The sequence below is a fragment of the Rhipicephalus microplus genome, chromosome 5 (assembly GCF_043290135.1).
Source record: "Rhipicephalus microplus isolate Deutch F79 chromosome 5, USDA_Rmic, whole genome shotgun sequence".
NCBI lineage: Eukaryota > Metazoa > Arthropoda > Arachnida > Ixodida > Ixodidae > Rhipicephalus > Rhipicephalus microplus.
Window position 1 is genome coordinate 176,536,393 of NC_134704.1, and position 22,238 is coordinate 176,558,630.

The following is a 22,238-nucleotide window of genomic DNA, read 5'->3' on the forward strand; positions in this document are numbered from 1 at the left end:
GCCGAACACTTGATAACGTTCTGTAAAGGGCTTCACCCTATAGTTCCGGATGATGGCGCAGAGTTTTTCAAAGCGCTAGGGTTTATGGACAGGGAGGGCAAAATAGACTTTAGGCGGGTAGAATTAACTAGAAGGAGGTTATCTGATTGGTGGCTAAAGTTAAGGCACGAGTGAAAATTAAAACCATCACTACAAAGTACGAGTCCTCAACCTCACTATTTAAAGGAAAAAAATAAATTTACTTTTTGTTCACCAAGCATTACGGCTTGATGGCGTTAGCCACCACCCGATCCAAAGGGTACAGCCATATCAATCCATCCATCCATCCATCCATCCATCCATCCATCCAACCAAACTTGCAAAACAAAACCCCTTAACTCGGCCCGGGTCCAGCCTGACATTCTGAAGGCTTGCTGCAAAGTTGTTTTACAATAATGTGCCATTTTATTCAACATATCACAGTGAGACATAAGGAAACGACACATGAGAGTCACTATATGCGACGGATACAACTTCTGTAAAAATTAGCTGTTGTGATGTGGTGCGTGTAAGAAGACTGGTAAAGCAAGAATGACAACGATGAAAATGCTGTTGAGCCACGCAATGCATACAAATTAACAGCAGAAAAACTAGCGATGCGAGAAAACATCATGACGGGAGCATCGTGGAGCAAGAAAATCAGAGAATGTCCACTGAGTGAATGATAATGAGCCAAGTGAAGCTTCGGAGGGTTTTATCGGTAAACTGTAAATCATCCGTGCATTCATCCACCTGTCACAGTGTCTGTCTGTCTGCTTGCCTGTTTGCCTGCCTGCCTGCCTGCCTGCCTGCCTGCCTGCCTGCCTGCCTGCCTGCCTGTCTGTCTGTCTGTCTGTCTGTCTGTCTGTCTGTCTGTCTGTCTGTCTGTCTGTCTGTCTGTCTGTCTGTCTGTGCATCCATCCGTCAATCCGTCAGTCGGTCGGTCTTCCAGTCTGTTCACCTTTAAAACCTTTAACGCCATTTAGTGATATTATTGCCAAATGTATATGCACGCAATGCCAATTATTGAGCAATTCATAAGCTAGAGCTGGCTACAACATACAAACCTAGAGTAAACAACCCTCACCCTAAGGAGCTTCGCCCCTATGAAAGAGAAGTCAAGGAGCTGCGTGAGGACGAAGAAAAGGAATGGCAGAAGAAGAAGCCATGCCCACAAGCAGTCCTCGCTCATAAAATTTTCATTCCCTTATAACAACATGATTGAGTGGGTAGTGTGGTGAAGGAAAACCTCGTCGTCGTGGTTGACTTACTTACCCTGCATGGTTACTATATATTGTCAAAAGGGGGGGGGGCGGCTCATGAGCTCACTTCAGTTTCTCTCAGTGGCGAACTTGCGCCTCCTTGTTTCCCCCCCTCCCCCGGCTGAGACGCCTATAAAGAAGCGTAATGTAGTGAAGTAGAAGAATAAAATACCACCGGACTTCTTCCATTTCGAATTACATGACGAGCAGGTGGTTAAACCTTGCTAGCTACCCACTATTAAGGCTTCAGTCATAATTCTAAATCGTCATGAACAACAGCGTCAACCACTGGCTCGTTAAGCCCCAGAGATGCGTACCCCACTTGGTACTCTGTTTTTCGGGAGAATAGGGAGTTTTCGAATAGAGGAACCAGACGTTTGGGGCCCCGAAGAAATAGCGTCAAGACTACTGCGCATGAGCAAAACCCAAACCACGTTCGGTTTTACGGTTGAGGACGCTATCTCGAATTTAGCCGGGGCCTCAAAACCTGCTCCGAATGTTTTGGCTCCGACAAACATGACGGTACCCACTGACTTTGCATGTTCGAGAATCGGGTGAGTATGGAAAACGCCGCAGACCCTATTTAAAAACTCTTCGCTCCTTCTTGACCCAAAGCGTCCATACGCAAATGGCTTTGGGGCCCCTAATAAAAAACTCCCTAATTTTAAATGATGGCATACTCCGCATTTCCCACTTCGCAAAAATATGAGGAATTACGGCGTAATGTCTGTACCTTGCAAATCTATGCTCGCAATAGTCTCCCCAAGAGAATTTGACTTGATGGTCTAGAAGGGCCACTGCGCCAGCTTTCGCTGTGACTGTGCTGTATGTTCCGCATAGGCCTTGCATTTTCCAAGCGAACCTTCTATGAACTGACAATGGTAGCTTTAAGCTATTACGAGAAACCCTCTCATCCACTTAAAATACTCATATCTCACAGCAGGTGTGCACCAAAGGAATAGTAAGTCTGTGAAAGCTTTAAACCTGGGCATATTAGCTGCGCATAATTTCAGCATTAGTGCTCAGACGATCGTCATTATTGACCTGTTTTTGTCCAACACAAAAAGAAAACTCCTTCCAATGATCTCCAGTCTACCAAACCTGTGCGAGCATTTCATCGCCGCAAATTTCATAATGTCTTTGTCACTCCATCAAACTCTTCCCCAACTGCGTTTCTCATTCATTGAGAAAGCATTCTGCCGCTTGTTGTTCAGCACGTTACGGCGCCAACCCAGGCTCAAGAATATTTTCTACATATTGCCGCAGAGGGTGAAAAGTCATCCACAGCTGGTTCGTGCTTCAGACACCGGGAGTAGATTCACACACCTGTGCGTTATGCATCACATGGGCGCCGTCATTCGCGCTACTGCAATTTCTTGAAGGGCACCCTCGTCGGTGCAAAATTTCAATTCTAAAATGATCAAATTATTTTTGTGTAACGATACACCTACATAACACGCATTGCTTTTTATACCAAGTAGTTTTGCCGAGCTATGTGCTGCGTCATCATTATTTTGAAATAGTTTTCGCTTACTCTTACTCGTATTTTTCCGCAGCCTTTCGACATCATAACCCTCATTTCAAAATATACAGCGGCCAATGACTGTACCAGCAGGTTCGCGTTGCATTCGGATAAATCTCGCACTGCTTCGTCTCGTTGTAAATATTTCGAACCACTGCCAACTGACACACTCTATTTCGCTTTGTTTATTTTGACTCAATGAAATGCTTTCCGAACTGCATTCCACTTGCTTCCGTGGATTGAAACAACCGTTGAAGCTTTGAAACACTGAAACACTGACTGAAACAACCTGCTGAAAAAAACACTTTAGTTTTTTGCCAACGACATTGCGTAGGCATCACACGGCGGCGGAGCATTGCAGTAGTAATTTTTTTAACGTACCATAATCTGTTGCCGAGAAAATATGCGTTACCTGCGGCATAGCTTTATGTAAAAGCGATTTGCCAACTGAATAGTGCATTCTCACGTTTTATCACCAGGTAACAGAAACGAGGTTGCTGCAATGAAAGAAGGCAAATGAATCAGTATCGCCTCACATGCACCTTCCGTAACTTTCCCTTATATCAGTGCAAGAAACCTACGAGTTATTATTTATTGCAGTCGCACTTGAGAAGCATCACATATATGAACGTATTTTTGCTTAAGTGACACAAGTAAACCACCACTTACATCAGACATACTTCATTTTGGCCTTAGCCTACTGGCCTATTCTAATGGAAGTCACTAGCAAGGTACCTGCTACTGAGACACCTTCTAAAAAGCTACCCCGATGGACACATGTGTTATACGGTTATATATATATATATATATATATATATATATATATATATATATATATATATATATATATATATATATATATATATATATATATATATATATATATATATATATATATATATATATATATATATATATATATATATATATATATATATATATATATATATATATATATATATATATATCCAAATTCTTCTTCCCTAACTACATGCTCATAAGAGTGGTATAACACTGCTCACAAGTTCTGGGCACCCTGTACCGAAGCACGTGTGTTCTACCCTGCTGAAAAAAACTTTCGCTTCACCATTCTTATCAACTAACAATCCTGGTCAGATACCTGCAATACGTCCTAGTAAATACCTCTTATTACATTTTATAGTCTTCAACTCCACTGGTATCAAAATCATCGTTCACAAATTAAAACCTAAAGCATCTTGTGGGGTAGACACACTTAAAACAGTTTAAGAAAAAGAACACTGCCGAATATTTTTTAATCATACTAAATTAGATTTACTCCCAATCTTACAACTTGGGCGCCTTACCGTATGGCTGTAAAACTGGTAGAGCGATTCGCATTCACTAATTAGGACCATCCCGTTACCCACAAAATTATAGACCAATTTTTCTTGCATCAGTGCCTTGCGAATTCATAGAACGTATAATATACACATATCTGGTTAATTTTTTTCAAAAAACAACAACTTCTTAACAGCTACACAGCATGGATCTCTCAAAAACATTACCTGCTGCGTTCAACTAATTGTCTTCACTCATTTTCCTCACATTAGTCTAGATCGCGGTTTTTTAGGATTGTATGTTTGTTGTCTTTTTTGAAACAATTAACGAAGTGAACAATGCGCTGCTTCTTCACAAACTAAGTGTTATAATCATCAATTCAGCTATAATTATTTGGATTTGTACCATTCTCACATCAAATATTAAATTTAACCGCGAACGACGTTAACTCTTCATTGAATACTGTTGATCCGGTGTCCGTCAAGGGTCTGTGCTGGGTTCATTACCATTCTTAATCTGTACTAATAACGTGCCGCAGATTATTTGCAAACATGCCTGTTTGCAAATAATCTACGTCTTGTATAGAAAGGTAACCTATACCGCAGCCATTTCACTAATTAAGAAAGATCATAATGACAGCGAAATGATGCCAATTATGGTACACGAAATTAAACTAAAAAGTGTAAAAGTATGAAGATTTCCCGCGGGGAAGTGACTTCCCCTATTTACACACCTAATGACTTTCACTAAGATTCGTAGCGTCGTACAAATATTGGGCTGTCCATAATACCAATAACTTTTCATGAAAAACTGATATATATCACATACCCACGAAGGCCACTAGTACGTTTGGATACTTTTGCCGGAAGTTTTCTCAAGTAACACCATCACTAAAACTACTACTGTACCCAACATTCATTCGTTCAAAGGGTGAGTGTGCATCGTCAGTATTGGACGCCGAATATCAGAACCACATAAAATTACTAGAAAAAAGAGAAAAATTCTCATTCCATTTCATTGCAAAAAAACTATGAAAGAACTGCAACTATTATCAACATTCAATACATCCTGCACTTTGAATTACTATCACATCGCCGAAAACCACTTAACACTTCTTTTTTCAAGAAATCCACTACAACAACTCTTATTTACATTCTATTCTTATTAAGCGACCGCTGTGCATTTCATATCACATCTGTCATCACCACAAGGTAAATATTCGACATAGCGACACCGTCGGCTTTTCACATTCATTTCTCCCCACAACGACCAGAGACTACAACAATCTTCCTGCATTTCTTACAAGCGTAACCGGTAATTTCAAAGTCGCACTTCAAGGTTTCAATTCAAGTTTATATCACTCAGTGCTTGTTTCACACATTTGATTGTTTTCTGCGTGTTTTTTTTTTCTGCTACGCTTCTTCTAGTTTAGTTTTGCGAAACGTTACTTTTTGTACATTATGTTTTTCCATTACATCTCTCTTGGCCGTGATCAAATTTTCTAATTCTTCGTGGAGAAAGAAGTGTTCTGATGGCGGTGGTATTTATTTAGCGTATAATGGCCTTCTCACTTGTAGCTCATATTTATTTGAAGTGCAATTGTGATACTTTACTTTTCTGTTTATTACCTATAACCAAGTTAGCTTTTCTGCCCTTCAACTCTTCAATACACGTTTGTATGCTGAGAGAATCTGAAATAACTAAATAAGTAAATAAATATGTATAACTTGCCATTGTCGACTAGTTAAGTTACTTGTTTATACTTTAGAAAATTTTCATATTCATCGATTATGCTTATAAATATCTGGTAATGTTGTTACTAGTTTTTTCAGACTGCCATACAGTAACAGGATGACCACTCCCAAATCTCCACTCGGCAAGCACGTTGTAACAACTGGACTTTCGCTACAACAAATAATCTTGAAGCTTACACTGGCAATGTTTGTGAATGTGTTTTCCACGCATCTCTTGGGGGGGGGGGCGCTCTTGATAGAACACGGGCAGTAGCTGTCTACTGCGTTATAAAATCTGCACTTTAATAACGGTGAAACTGAAACGCTACCTCTGTGCAAAAATTACATTATGGGGAAGTGCTGAGCTCAACGACACTGGTTAGATCCCAGCCACAATGGCCTCATTTTGATTGGGGTGAAATCGAAAGACGTTCGTGTGTAAATAGGTCCATTCCATTCAGCTGCACTATATGAACCAGTTCACGACGTGCTGCACCTTCCCATTCGTTTCAAAACGTGCAGCAGAGGTGCAGCACCACTTAATGATTTGCCTGCACCTCCTACGTTGACGGTGCTAGTTTCATACAGCCGCGTGCGCCAGTGAGCAGACGACGCAGCATTTAGAACTAGCTGCCACACGCGCCTCTACTAACGCAGTGTGTTTTGCCAAGATGTTTGCGCCTCATTAAATTGAGCAAACACAAATGAGGCTTGCACCTTGTCGGCACCACGTCATCGCTATTGGTGTCGCAGTGTGCCGGCACTGCTGAACTCATTCTGCGCAATTTGTGAACTTCTCGTGCACAGTCGTGAACCAATTTTCATTATTGCAGGTGAATTGAACGGATATTAAGCTTATAATTCACGTTCAGGCAAAGAGGAAAACTTAAAAAATTGAAAACTTTGTGAACACGATAAGTTGGAACAAATGTTCTCACATGCAGTCCTGTCCCCTACGGGGCTACGATGAATTTTGTTTTAAACTGAGGCAGCCAGAATCAATCTAAATTCGATCACTTGTGTATGACTCGTAATCATTTCATGGTGGGCTGTGAATCATCAGAAATCATAATTACAATACAAGTGGATTAAAAATGGAACATCTGCAGTGAGGGGCACTAACAGGCCTTCCGATATTTAGTTGCGCCTTGTGAGACAGTTTTCAAGCTACGCTCAGAACTGGTCTTTGTGTTCAATAAACGTAGTATACTATATATATATATATATATATATATATATATATATATATATATATATATATATATATATATATATATATCAGAGAAATGCCTGAAATTTGTTTGAGCACGCTTGCTTCTGTTTAACTTGTCATAACAATAGTGCCTACCACTGCAAAGTAAAGTTCTGTACACCAGTGTCATGACGGAAATCAAAGAAATCATTCAATAAGGTAGTTGAAAGGTACATGATCTTGACTCATCCACAGTCACACTGCAATATTGTTGCGGAGAAGACGCGATATCTTAGGTATTTCAAGCCAAAACCTCTCAACGTAGCAGGGACAAAAGAAGGTTCAGGTTTTAAATACTAGTATACTAATAAGTGAACACAATAACAAGTGTGCAATTTATGGGACCTTTGTTCGCCAAGCATTTTCACAGGTTCAATGACGCCCCATTAATAAATTGATTGAGTGTCAATTGCCTGCGAAAGAGTGCTCAATGTCTATCGGCATGTCTATGCTAAAATTAACTTGTCTTCATAGCTGAGAGGTTGTTTAGTGTTCTGTATGAGCATCAAAAAAGGTATACAAACAAGGAAATTGTACAAGAGATGCCTAAAGCTTATTTTTTGGAATTCTGCTTTTTTGATTCGGTAAGCAGTCACCTCATATCACTGTTCTTTTAAGACACATGTTCACTGCATACTCAGCAGACTCATTACTACTTCCGACGAGAAATCATAGCTGTAGTAAGTGTGTATCTAAACCATGAGGAGGAACTTCACAAGTCTGAAGCATGTTTTCTACCTATCACCTAAATACTTATTACGTATGATATGGGCTCACAACCTGGAAATAAAAACTCATGAATAGCCTGTTCACAGGAGCCGACATTGCCCAATTGTGTAAAGTACTCAAGGTAACATCGCAGAGCAAGAAAGATTCAGAACTGCACGAAATTTTGATTGTTTACGTACCAAACCTAGCAAAACTACACTGCTCTCACTGCGCGAGCTATCTGTCGGCAATGTGCAAGTTTCGTCCCCGATTTCAGATTATGTATTCAATTCACTTCAAGATCAAGACTACTTGGCAAGTGCCGCATAGCTTAGGCATGATCAGACCCTTGTCCTGAAGCAGTTCTTTGAATCTTCTCTTCTTCTTATGTAATTTTTAAAGGAAAAAGAAGAATCTCCAAACGCCACAATACGATGAGAGAGACGTTTATTCAGCGATTTGGATGTTCAATTATATTCATATGTTCGTTAGGTTTCAAGAGTTTTTACAAGTGAGTTGAGACTTTCGATATGTATGAGTGACTTGTTTTGTTTGAACCTTGACCGTATGCATTGCTTTTACTGATTTTAACACTCGCAATAAATGAAGCAAACCCTACTTGATTGATGTCGTTTTTGTCAGTCGAGGCCAGCTGAGTCTGTTTGTTTGTCACTTAAATGTCTTCACTCACCTGAGAATGATCACACACGTTAACCAAAATTTAGCAACAAAGCAAACCACCAGGTCCGCGCGGAATACGCAGCACAGTGACGTCGAAAACTTGAAGAGCATCCTTTCGGAGCCTTTGTTAAACAATCTTGAGTAATTGCTACAAGCAAACTTTCAGGGTACCCCCTACGCAATAAATCACCATATTATGTGTACAGTCATCCGAAATTCATTTGTTTTTTTTCATATGTTTGTACACATACCCACTCTGGGGGATGGGCCAAGAAAACATATAGTACCCTATAGACGGTAATTACACTACTGCTTACCAAAAGAACTTGTGTACAAAAGGAAGGCATTGTCAAAAAATTAAAGACCCAGTGAGTGAGAAATTTAAAAAAAATGATAGCATATTTACGGGGTGAATGATGGAGTGTCGGGCGAAGCTGGGTCCGCACGCCGCTGCCGCGCTTCTTCGGCCTCTCGTTCTCGTACGCCGGTACCTTGTCAGCGCCACCGCTCAGCTTCACGGCACGCTTCTGCTTCACGCACTCGCACGTCGGGGTTCAGTCTTCGAGCGCGAGCCGCCGCCACCTTACCAGCACGTCGCACGGCAGCCTTGTATATCCGCCAACCTTCTCAAAGCGCGTGCGCGCCAGAACAGCTTTTATTTCACTACACCGCGACCCCAAGCGTACGGCGCCGCCAACAGACACGCGATCGCCAATGTCTTCGTGTGATATCATTCGTATCTTCTAGCGCGCTCGCACATCAAGGTTCCGTCTTCGAGCGCGAGCCGTGACCTCCTTGAGCGTATCATACTTTCTATCGGCAAACCGTGAATCATCCGCTGGCCGCGTCCGTCCGTCATCTCTCTGTCTGTCAGTTTGATGCACGGATAGACGGGCGCATGGACGAACGCAATGACGGACGCATGGACGAATGGGCGCATGGACGAACGCAGGGACGGGTGCATGGGCCGGACGGGCGCATGGACGGATAAATGGGCGCGTAGATGGATGCCCGAATGAACGGACGCATGAATGGACGGATGGTCACACAGATGAACGGATGAACGTGCGGACGGGCGGACGAATGGACGCAAGAACGAACGCAGGGACGGATGGATGGTCGCATAGACAAACGCAGGGACAGACGCACAGACAGACGGACTGACGGACGCACATATGGACGCACGGACGGACAGAGGGACGCATGTATGGACGCATGGACGGATGGATGAATGGACAGAAGCAAGAACGAACGGATGGACGGAAGCGCAGTCGGACTGACGGACGCGTCACCCCACTCATCATCATTCACTCAATGGATAGGCTGTGATTTTTATTATTTTTCATACTACAACTAACGTCCTCTACAATGATACCACTTGCATTTTTTAGCGTTTATTCATTTCGTTATATGTGCAAGTACCGCTCCCTACGGCGGGTAAAAAACTAACAAGAGGTGGATACATATGATTACGACAGGACGCTCAGCCCACGCCTTAAGAAGCTTTGCAACTAAAAAAAAACAAGCAAATATTCACTAACGTAATAACTATACTTTGATTTTTAGAGTCGACCAGGCAGCTGAGTTTGCCAAACCCGAATAAAATGAGATGTATTCACTCTGCCATCTTTTATCATCCTTCGGAGATGCGCGGCACCCGCTACATATTTGCAAAAAATTTTGTGCCATTTTTTATGCTGTGGCTGACGAAGATAAAAAATTATGCCTTAAGTGGGTGTGCACTAGAGTTATTAGGTGAACACGAATAAACTTTTGTAATGGGTTGGAGCATTGGACGGCCCACTTATTATAAAGTTCGCATTGTGTGGCGCCTTGCTGTGCCTTAGCTGCTTCAAAACGCCTTCTTACTCATATTAACGTGATTTTTTTCCCGTCGTGAAGCCTGCCTAAAGCAGTTTGCAACTTCGTTGCAAATACCATTATGGCTGTGTGGCAGAATACTAGGCGGGCACGCTAATGACCCCGGTTTGAATGCCATGGTTAATTGACTGTTTTTTTTTTATTTCCCGCAATAAAAGTTACTGACGCCGACGGCAGCAGCAGCGGACAACTACGGTGCATGCAAGCGACCCTTGGTGTAATCTCATGAGAGTTTTTGCTGTAAAAACAAAACACCACAAGGACCGAGCAACACAAACCAGCAATATGTCACCCAACGTGCAGCAAAAAAGCGCTTGTGTAACAATAATAATTATTTCACTGTAAATCACTGTAGAATAATAATCATAGTATTACAAGTGCCATATTGCCTCACAGTATTGCAGTTCAGTACACCCCCGCTACCCTTATTTTGATATTACAGTCAAAGGTGCAGTTTCCGTTCTCTAAAGTGGTAGGTATTCTCTGGCCAGCCCAGGTTCATTTTCGTTGCTAAATGTCACCTACGATAACTGCGCCCAGCTGCGGTGGTCTAGTGGCTAAGGTACTCGGCTTCTGACCCGCAGGTTGTGGGGTCGAATCGCGGCTGCGGCGGTTGCATTTTCGATAGAGGCAAAAATGCTGTAAGCCTGTGTGCTTAGATTTAGATGCACGTCTAAAAACCCGTGGTGGTTGAAATTTCCGCAGCCCTCGACTAGGTGTCTCTCATAATCATATGGGGGCGTTGGAACGTTAAACCCCACATATCAATCTATAAATAACCTACAATATCTGCCACCCTTGTTCTTTCTCTTACCTATTATGCCATCCTACTGTGAAAAGTCACGTGACCTCACGGATGTTTTCTGGCCTTCAATACTCCTACGAACACACATTCGTTCACTTCAGCAAGACGTGGCATTCGACTGACTTTCATTACTTTTTTTATGATGCGCTTATAGACCACCACCGACAAGGTCTCCCGAAGTATCGGCAGGTCTCGCAAAACATCGTTAACCTCTCACGGACCGACGCATGTGTAGTCTTGAACACAAATTGGGGTTGCGCGAAAAATACACGAACGAAGGAGAGTGAAACAGCACTCCTTCGTCCGTGTTTTTTTTTTTTTTCGCGCAACCCAAATATGTGTTCAAGTATGCACCAACTTGCTCAAAATAAATCTTTGCTGCATGTATGGATTTCGCTTCATTAAACGGCGTATCGAAGATGCGTGTGAGTGTGCTCTAACTTAGCTGGCCATAAAGAACTGCTGTCATCGTAAGCAGCCTGACTACGCCCACTGCAGGGCAAAGGCCTCTCCCATGTTCCGCCTGTTAACCCGGTCTTGTGCTTTCCGTTGCCACGTTATACCTGCGAGCTTCTGAATGTCATCGGCCCACATAACTTTCTGTCTACCTTTCGTGCGTTTGCCTTCTCTGGGAATCCAGTCAGTTACCCTTAATGACCAGTGGTTATCCTGTCTACGCGCTACATGCTCCCGATGTCCAGTTCTTTTTCTTGATTTCAACTATGATATCCTTAATTCCGGTTTGTTCCTTGGCTCACTCTGCTCTCTTCTTGTCTCTTAAGGATGCACTTATCATTTTCTTTACCTTCCCTGGCTGCATCATCCTCAATTTAAGCTCAACCCTCTTTGTGAGCCTTCAGGTTTCTTCTCCGTAAGTAAGTACCGGCAAGATGCAGCTGTTATATGCCTTTCTCGTGAGGGTTAGTGGCAGAGTACCACTCAATATTTGAGAATTCTTAAGGAATGTGATCCGCCCCATCCTTATTATTCTAAGTATTCCACTCTCATTGTCTGGCTCCGCACTTACTACCTGTCTTAAGTAGACATATTTCTTTGCATCTTCCAACGCCTCTCCACCTATATCGGACACTGATGTTTGCTTCCGAGTCAGTTGCACTATACTTCAGTTTTCTACATATTATTTTAGACCTAGTCTTCTACTTTCAATGTTCAGTTCAGTAATGATGAGCTGTAACGCGTCCCCTAAGTTATTCGTGAAAACATTGTCATCAGTGGATTTCAGGTTACTAAAATACACTCCAATAACGCTTATCCCTAGCTCTTCCCAATCTAAGGCTCTAAAAACCTCCTGTAAACACGCGACGAATAGCATTGGAAAGATGATGTCTCCCGGCCTTACACGCTTTCTATTGGGATCCTATAGCTTTCCTTATAGAGAACTATGGTTGCTGTGGATCCACGGCAGATTTCTTCCAGTATGTTTATCGAGGGCTCGTTGATGCCCTGATTCCGTAGTGCCTGCATAACTGTCGTTGTCTCGATTATGTCAAGCGCCTTCTTGTAATCTATGAAAGCTATTTATAGCCGTTGTTTGTATTCCGCCCATTTCTCTAGTACCTGATTGATAGTACTAATACAGTCTATTGTGGAGTAGCCTGCACAAAATCCTGCTTAATCTTTTGGTCGATTGAACCCTAATATCACCCTAATTCTATTAGCTATTATTTTATTGAAAAGTTTGTAAAGAACGCAGAGTAGGCTGATTGGCCTCGATTTTTTCAAGTCCTTGACATCTCGTTTCTCATGGTACCCTTCTGGTACCCTTCTCGTCAAGAGAAACTTCGTATATAAGGTGGCCAGTTTCCCTAATATACTTAGTAATTACTCAGCATCGTTACGTTTTTTTGTATTTCATGGGCACGTGACGTGTACTTTAGCTACCACTCACGGTGTATTGATTGGCTTACAAGTAATTTGATAAAATTCCTAATGAACCAACAGGAGTGACCTGAACACCAACACTGATAGAAGTATTCGTCTTCAAGCACATGATTTCTTTTAATGAAGTGGTTCTCACCTAAACTATCGAGCTGTTCACTGAAATCGAATATCTCCCTCACTGATGCCGACAAAACATTTTATTACAGACGCCATAACGGCCAAAGGGGGTGGCGACATTTTCGGAAACACACTTGGAAGAGGACTACAGGAAAAATTCAGTAAGTGCTTTCTTGTTGCTTCATTTTTTCGTTGGTGCGAAAACAATGCTAGGCGCTACTGTAGCTTGTTGTTCTTTCTATGTGCAATAATATGCACTCGTGAATATTAGTTATTTTTCACCCAAGGTTGTACCATAAGATTACGTTTTGTTACTTCCTCTGCTAATTAATACTGGGAATTGCCAATCGATGATATGATTCTGATTTTCTTTCTATTTTATTCTTCAAGACAGTAGCATCTTAATAATGAGCCAGGTAATGCACATGTTACAGTATCCTAAGAAGACTAAATCGTGACTTTGCTTCTTTATGATGAGTATGCACGATTAATCACACAAACCGACCACCTTCATATTGATGCTGCTCATCTACCTATGGTCTTTGTACATAATAAATGAGCATTGGCGCTGAGAGTGCCTACACGCTCTTTTTATGTAGTATTCGTTGTGAGATTGAGTTCATATAAGAAATCTTCACTACCTCTTCAAATCTCGTAAAGTTTAATCACTAATTACTCCCTAAAGTGTGCTTAAGTTTTACTGAAGAAATATTAGTAAATTCAATTCACTTTTTGTATATATTTGCTCTATGTCACTTAGTATCACCTTTTTCTCTTTCAGCCACAGCCAATCCACCGAAGAGTAAGTAGCCAATTGCAAATCTCCTGAAACAGTCCTAGCTGTTGTACGCTACATGTTTAGCATGGCGAAATATAGGGCTTCTTTTCATATATATTCACAATAAACTGGCCCTATACAATTGCTATTTTATCGGTGAATTCAATGGCAGACTACACAGAAGACATAGTTCCTTTTCAAGACAGAGCGAAAAGTCAATTGGGCTTTTCAAGCATTTCAAATTCAGATGGTCTGCAGTGATTTTACAAGTTAAGGCAGCGCAAATCATATGTAGAATAGATGGATATGTCTATGAATCCCTAAGTCAAGAGCTAAGCTGTTATGGAGACTTCAAGCCTCATTATCACAGAATTTTTTAAGTGTTGCTGGATTATACCTACTCTCACCCAAATGCATACAGAGGGTAATGTCGCACTACAACGTTATGTAGTTTACCTTTAAATCGAGTTGCAAAATCAATAAGCAAGAAAGCTTATGTACAAATCCCGAGTAATTCTGTTTTTTTTTTCAATCAGCCAAGGAGCCATGATGTGAGTGAGCGTCAATGAACATGTAATATTGTTAGTTAAATCTTACAATACATATGTTTAATTTGTCACAAGGTTTCTACATGAAAATGCGACAGCCGTTCTTACTGAATCTCCAAGTCACTGTTTCTCAGCCGTTCATGTGTTGGGGTCACTTGTGACGTCGATGTAATGGCGGTCCCGTTGGGATGACACACCAGGGCGCTAGACGCACTCCCTACCGTATCAAAAGAAAGAACTGGTAAAGGAGACTTGGCGATTTTGCAGCTGATGTAGCAGGCTAGGTCTTTATTCGAGGCTTTGGGGGAGCAAAGCAGATCTTGTTCACAATGTTACTACAGTTCCTGGAGCAGGACAAGCAACTGTGAACGGGTCAACACTTTCCTTGGAGGAAAGTGTTGACAAACATCTTTTTGTAGGAATGGCATCGCGGAACTCCTAAGACGACTCCGTTGCACCCTTATGTATCAGTTCCGCTGAATCGCTTTTAAGAAGAACTACTCTCAGTTAAAAGGATGCTCAATTAACACCAATTATTACCATTTGGTTAATTCGACGAAGGTCACTGAAAAAAACATTGTGTGTTTTGTTTCTTAGAACCTATAAGTAAGCCAACAACGCACGTTTCCTAAAGTTCAACTAAGTCTTGCTTCAGTGCTGGTGCAGCGCAAAGCCAACTATTTATTCTTCCATAATTTCTTACGCCGAGCTGCCCACTTAAGTACTAACTATGCATGCTCCTATTTATGGCGACTATAGCTTGTGAGACAAACCTGATATGACCATGATGAAGCATTTGCGTTGCAATTTCTTTTCAACTGTATTTGTAAATAAATACAAATCTACTACAACGACGTATTGAACAGAGCGAAAGATCCCACAAAACTTAACTTTAGTGCTGACTTAAGGAATGTCTCTGTTTACATATAGGCGCATCAAAGCCGTGCGAAAAACTATGCTGTTGTGATACTAAAAATATTCGAGACAAAAAAGAAGCAAAAAGCAAGTCTATCAAAATGACTATGTAATAAATTATGCATAAGTAGCCATTTTGAAGGGTTTCACTATGCAGTCTTACGTGTCAATTTATGAACGCCATTTTTTCTTCTCTTTTTGTTGCAGCTGGATCCACACCATTCGACTTCCGGTTCAGTAAGTCACTCCTCCAGCGCTCACGTCGTTGTGTTTTGCCGTAGTTTTTACTAATGATCAAAATAGTGTTTCCAATAGGGTGATTTTAGGCATTGAATATTCTAACACTCCCTACTGTGTTACAAGGCTGCAGTGACCAGCTTCTTTGTTTGAATGACTAAACTGTCTCTTTCTCGAGTATCTGAAAAGATTACACAAAAGTTAAAGAAACTCTGTGTCTGGTATTTTAGTGCGCGAAAACTCATTTAAATTTTGACTAGCTGTATGCCATGCACGATGTTGAAACATCTTCCGAAAGAAAAACCACAATAAAGAAAGAGTCACAGCTTTGCTTCAAAGGCAAAGCAATGAACGTGATCGCAAGTAATTGCAATTTGACGCGAAGAATGGCAAGCAGATCGAAACGAGCCCTGCGTTGCTCATGCGCAAATGACTCACGAAACGTACAAGCAGGTACAGATGAACGCGAATAAGTGTCTCAGTTGTTACTTCGTTGTGTGTGAAAAGCGCACCCTTTTCGCAAACGGAGACTGTGCAGCTAGTGCAGTGACATTTGTGCACTTGGTAACCATGACAGAATTGTTACGGTTAAGGCCCAAAGGCGTATGATTTTCCCCACCGCGAGAAAGGCGCACGCAAGCATAGGCGTCTACTCTTTCTCCCCCTTTCGGCGGGGCAATGTACGCTTGGGAGATGAACGCCTGAGTGCGCGTCGGCGCGTCGTGAGGATCATAGAGTTTTCTATACGTCCACTAGAGAGCACTCTGGCGCTAGGGTTAATGGTAGCTGCTACGCATGGTGCTTTAGTGAGCATGGGAACCAAGGGTAGTTGACGGATTTGTCTAATCTTCGTACTTCCGGCTACGTGTGTGTTCGTGTGGCTTTGGGCTGTTCTGTCACAAAACAAAAATCAGCGAATATTCAACCGTTATGCTTCACCACCCTATTGTTTTAGGCTTACCATTTCAAATTGGGTCACAATGTTCCAAAGTTTTTGTACATTCCTTCCAAACAAAACCGAAACACAGCAATAAATGAAGCCACAAGTGTGATTCGCCGCCCATAAGTACGAAGACTAGGCTAATCCGTGTCCTACATATAATTGCCATCATCGTTGAACAATCGCAGCGCCAGAGTCGCCTCTAGTTACTTTTCGGAAACTCTATGGTGATAATCTGGCGACGCAATAGTAACTGTATATAGTCCTTTCGAGACCAGAGTAGCGCATAGGTCTGCCATCTTGCAGATCTATGCGCAAGATGGCAGACACTCTGTTTTGGCAAGCGACACGCCTGCCGTGTTGCATATCGACATAATTTTCTTGCCACGTACTGTTTGCAGTGCTTGAAGCCGCTTTTCGGCCCGATTGCCAAGAGAGTGAAACGTAGAAGCTGACTAAATAACGTGGTACAAAAAAGCGACGTTCTTGCTCAGCGTGTGGCGAAATAGGGCAGAGCAAACATTAACAACTTCTTTTTTCTTGCGACATTCACATTTCGCGCATTTTCGGAATTTTTTGACCAGATAATGAGGGTTAACATTCAGCATTGACACTATTCTGGTGAAATGCGACATTAATTGACCTTGAAAGTACATGAAATCACCAGGTTAGTATCGGTGAGTATAACGCAATGAGGCTTTCAAAGTGCGTGAGAGCATAACGAAGCACTCTTTGCACGATTCACGTTCTGTGACGCATGGTTGCTACTTCACTGTTCTAAAGCGCTTTGTGTACACATGGTAATGCAAATACGTACCCGATATGTAGCCTACATAAAGCCAGATTAGAGCGCAGCTTCGTGTTTTGGCGTAGCTTTGAGGTAGAGTACTGTACTGTCACGCAAAAGACACGGGTTTGACTCTCGAGTAAGACAAGTGTGCTTATTTGTGTAAGTTTTCTTTTTTATTTGTGCGATAGTGGTCACAGACACCGCTGGCGGTGGTGCGCACATAGAGCTAATCAGCAGACACTCGGGCGCATACATGAGCCGCGTTCAGAAAATGCGTGAAGACCAGTTAAGTTTGCTTTGAACTTGACTGGCGATGATTTGTGGAAGGCAGCGGTGGCGTCAAAAAACACAAAATTAGTCTTAGCGTCAGCTTCTTCGCAATGCATGGTTGCTAGCGGTGGTGGCGGCGTTGGAAAACAGCTGCACTACTATGGTCCCGTATTCATATACAGCTAGTTACTGTAGGCGACGCACGCCCATTGCGCCATTTTGCTGGTAATGCTGAAAACACGATAGCGCTGCCGAGATCACCAGTGGTAACTGTAGATATAAATTGCTTGCCGTTTCAACGTTGAAGGAGGTGCTCCTTCGAGGCTCAGTGGTGAACGCCACGCACTCACACGCAAGAATTCAGACGTTCGATTCCATGTAATGGAGATTTTTGTTTTTTTTTTTCTTGCATTTTCGTATACATAGATACGTATAAATGTGTGGTAAATGACGGGGGTCACCAACGTCGCCGTTGACACCGACGTCAGCAGAAAAATGCAGCCGAGACTATGCAAGAAATTGTTATTGCAATAAAAACTAAAACGCGAAGAACCCTTTGCAATAGAGCCAGTTAAATTCTACACAAATATCGCTGAAGAGAGAGGAACATGCGAATAAGTCAACATGCTGATGGCTAAGCCACGCGAAATATTAGGCGAATCTTGAAGCGTCTTCCGTGATTACGCCTAGATATTTTTATTTATTTATTTATTTATTTATTTATTTATTTATTTACAGATACTGCAGGCCCTACCCGGGCCCATGCAAGAGTGGGATACAAACAATACATTCAAGCAATAACTAGTAATACACTGGAGTACAGGGCATAAATGAAAGAATACATAACTATCAAGTACAGAAAGGTCAAATATATTTTCTCGCTGTTCAACAAACTGCGCTCAACTAAGAATATTTTGTTAGGCGAAAGCCTAACATGTTTGAGCTGAATAGTTTACAATACAGCATATTGTTCATTATTCGGAGGGGATGATTACCTCCGAGTTCACCTCCTTTCGTTTCGGTTCTCGGTCCTGATCCTAATCCAGCAGCAATGACGTACACTAAGGTTGTTGTTTTTTTTCGTCCCTTGGGGTGACTTGGGTCACAAACCCACTTGCGCTCCAACTTGTGGCCTTTCTCCAAGAGGAAGTATATAATTAACGACGTAATCGTAACCAGTACATCATTTCGAACGTCTTCCCCAGGTCACGTAACCGGAATTAGTGGAAGGCAAAATTACCTGTTGCGTAATACACGCTTCTTACAAGGCTGTTTCACATCGTGATCGCAGCGACAGTTGGCTGCAATAGAGATATTTGTTTTCATTTGCTTCCAGCCCCACTTTGTGACACACGATTTCTTCGAACTGTAGACGAAGTTATGAATGTTCACGAGAAATGGCGCCGAAAAACATAGCTCAGGTTAGCAACCTCAACACGATGTTCTTTAACTATAAAAAGGCCACTAAAACGTTAAAAAATGAAAAATTGGGAGGCCACAGCAAAGGCCGTGACAGTGAGGTAGCTACTGGCAAGTGACATTGTTTCCTAAAAATTTATTTTCTAAAGTCTGCTCAGAGAATGCGCAAAAGCACTTTACTAGATCACTGTGCCAATTTTATTCATGCCCTGTCTGTATAGCGCGGTGCACTGTCTCATGAGTGCACTGACTCACACACACTCACACTAATTGTACGTGGTGATTGTGACTATGAGTGAGTACTCAGAAGTGTTAGTGGTCGTGAGTGCGAGCGTGAGTGAGGACTCGTGTGTGAGAGTGAACTAGAGTGAGAATGAGTGAGAGAGAGCACTCATGAGGGAAAGTAGCCGTGAGTGCTAACCTGAGTATTCATGAGTGTGAGTGGTCGTCTGCAAGGCTTATTTGAAATTTCTTTTGCGTTGCAGATTCAGCGAAGCCAGACAACCGTTTTGGTAAGCGGCTATCAACTTTTTTTACATAAGCTGTATTATTGTCATCGCTTAAAACAGTTCTTGTTTTTTTGTCTAGTTATGATTCCAGCGTCTGCTCCACGAACGCCCTCAAATTTTGGTGAGTTATTACTCATAGAGAATACATGTTCATTTGTATACGTCTGAGGTGCCTCCAGCTTTTCACAACAGAAGAATCTTTGCCCTAAAGAATTCAGGTGCTACCTTTCCCGACAAAACATTCTAAAATATTCATGCTGCTGGCTGCCTTCTGGCATAACTTCTTACTAATATTGTTGTTTTATTATTAAATTTATTATTTTTATGGTTGAACTTGATCCCAATGAACCTTTTCCAAGCCAAAAGGCACGTATGCATTGGTCACTGATTATACAACACCATAACTCATGAAAGCGCGCAGTAAATCAATGTTATCCACACATAACGTCCAAAATGTTTTTGCGAACTTATGCTGTGAAAAGATATTTAAGAAATCCTTTTTGTTTCAGTCACAAGACCGACATTCTTCACGGACAGTGGTGAGTGTTATATATCTCTGCTTAGGCTTATGTTCACGTGTGTCCTTAAATTTGATTGAACACACACACACATATATATATATATATATATATATATATATATATATATATATATATATATATATATATATATATATATATATATATATATATATATATATATATATATATGCTCACAGTTCTGTAATGCTCACGTTGTAAAAAAGGCTGAGGAAAGAAAGAGTGCACAATGAACACGCAGTGTCATATCATTTGTCATATGGAAACAAGTTCATTGTTATGAACTTTTGATGCGTGGTGCACAGCTGAAGCAACCGCAGATCCGCAATCGCATTCATATAAGTCACATAAAAAAATAAGGAGCTGCTCACAGCTGGTAATTTTTTCATCCACTTTTCTTTCTTCTTTCTTCTTATTTACATTCCATTGGTTCTAATAACTTCCCCTGTACATTCCTTGGCATTTCTGTCTGTTATATCTCATTATATTGTGTTAAAACACGGAAATACGAGCCCTTAGGTATACACTTCTCTCCCTTATTTTATATATATATATATATATATATATATATATATATATATATATATATATATATATATATATATATATATAACGAATTGATAATACTTTACTAGTTATAAGCACTAGACGCATATTTCTTGCTCATTCACTTTAGTGTCCATTCAATCCTAACTCTTCCTGCCAGTGCCATAGCTCCTAATTTTTTTATGTGACTTATATGAATGCGATTGCGGATCTGCGGTTGCTTCAGCGGTGCACCACGCATCAAAAGTTATCACGATAACAATGAACTTGTTTCCATATGACAAATGATATGACACTGCGTGTGCATAGTGCACTCTTTCTTTCCTCAGCCTTTTTTACAACGTGAGCATTACATGTTGCGAGTGTCAGTTTTTTTATCGAGGTGCGGGTGAGCGCACTACCAGTGATCATAGATAGTATCATTCCAGTGCTTGTTCAGCGCATTTATGTTGCGTAAGCACATAGAACTGCTTCGTAAAAGAGAGTGCCACATTACCTTAGCTTTCCCGCTGCGTTTGATTATATATATAAATATATATATATATATATATATATATATATATATATATATATATATATATATATATATATATATATATATATATATATATATATATATATATATATATATATATATATATATATATATTCCAGACAGACGAACGTTGCTCGTCATACACTGCGATGTTCCCTAAACTTCAACTTCAATGGCACACAATGAAGCAGTGCCTCGAAATCAGGATTACCGATGGATATAAGGAAGTCATGCACGCTACATTAATTTTAACGCACTTATTACTATGTCCGAGCAATGATATTGATAATTATATTGGGTGAATGTGAACTAACAATTCAGGCATATTACAATTAAGAGAGGTTCTCTTGACTACCCTGGTCGGGCATTATGAAATGAACTAAAACAGCACTTAGGACGGCATAAAAGTAGAGCGGCCGAGAAGGATCTGCGAAAAGTCAGTTTATTTCAAATCATCTACAGTTGATAAGAAAGCGTTTACTGCCATGACAGCAAAGGGAAAAGCCGAATATTCGCACACGTTTACAATACCCCGTACAACAGTTATAACAAAACAACTATGGACGATCTCCCCGAAGGGAACCCTGATGGGATGGGAGGCGACCGCGGTGTGCACGGCGTTGACGCGGTTGAAACGAGCATCGACGCGGGTGCTGGAAAAACGGTTTGAAGGGAAACTCGGTTAACGTCAGTACACACGTCATCTCTCTTCTCGAACATGATCGGCGTTCTGGACTCGCCCCTCGTCAGTGTCGTGGGTCTTTTACTGCAGATGCTTGCGTTTGGCTTCCCTAGCTCGCACCTCGTCGTTGTTCCAGGTGCGAAGTCATCATTCGCGAACGCGATCAGCTTCGCTAACCAGCAAAGCCGGCGACGGCCGGAAAAGGTACGCGCACACTAGCGGGAAGCATGCTCCGGCGGCGTCCCGCCCGTAGGCCTGATCGCGTGGCAAGCAGCGGTGCGCTGTCCACATTGCAGGTGCTGCGAGACCACGGCCGGGATAGACGATGATGCACGAGCGTGCGCAGCGCG

At 41.6% G+C, this 22,238-nt stretch overlaps 1 protein-coding gene across 10 annotated transcripts in view; it reads left to right on the forward strand.

Moving 5' to 3' along the window:
- The window catches only part of LOC119174109 (uncharacterized), a 155,584-nt gene that overhangs the window by 46,793 nt on the left and 86,553 nt on the right, over positions 1-22,238 (forward strand). For all 10 annotated transcript variants that reach the window (XM_075896206.1, XM_075896207.1, XM_075896204.1 and 7 more), the window contains exons 5-10: positions 13,270-13,341; positions 13,962-13,982; positions 15,629-15,658; positions 19,563-19,589; positions 19,666-19,707; positions 20,096-20,125. In XM_075896206.1, the coding sequence (XP_075752321.1) occupies positions 13,270-13,341; positions 13,962-13,982; positions 15,629-15,658; positions 19,563-19,589; positions 19,666-19,707; positions 20,096-20,125 (222 nt within the window). The remainder of the gene's footprint in view (positions 1-13,269; positions 13,342-13,961; positions 13,983-15,628; positions 15,659-19,562; positions 19,590-19,665; positions 19,708-20,095; positions 20,126-22,238) is intronic.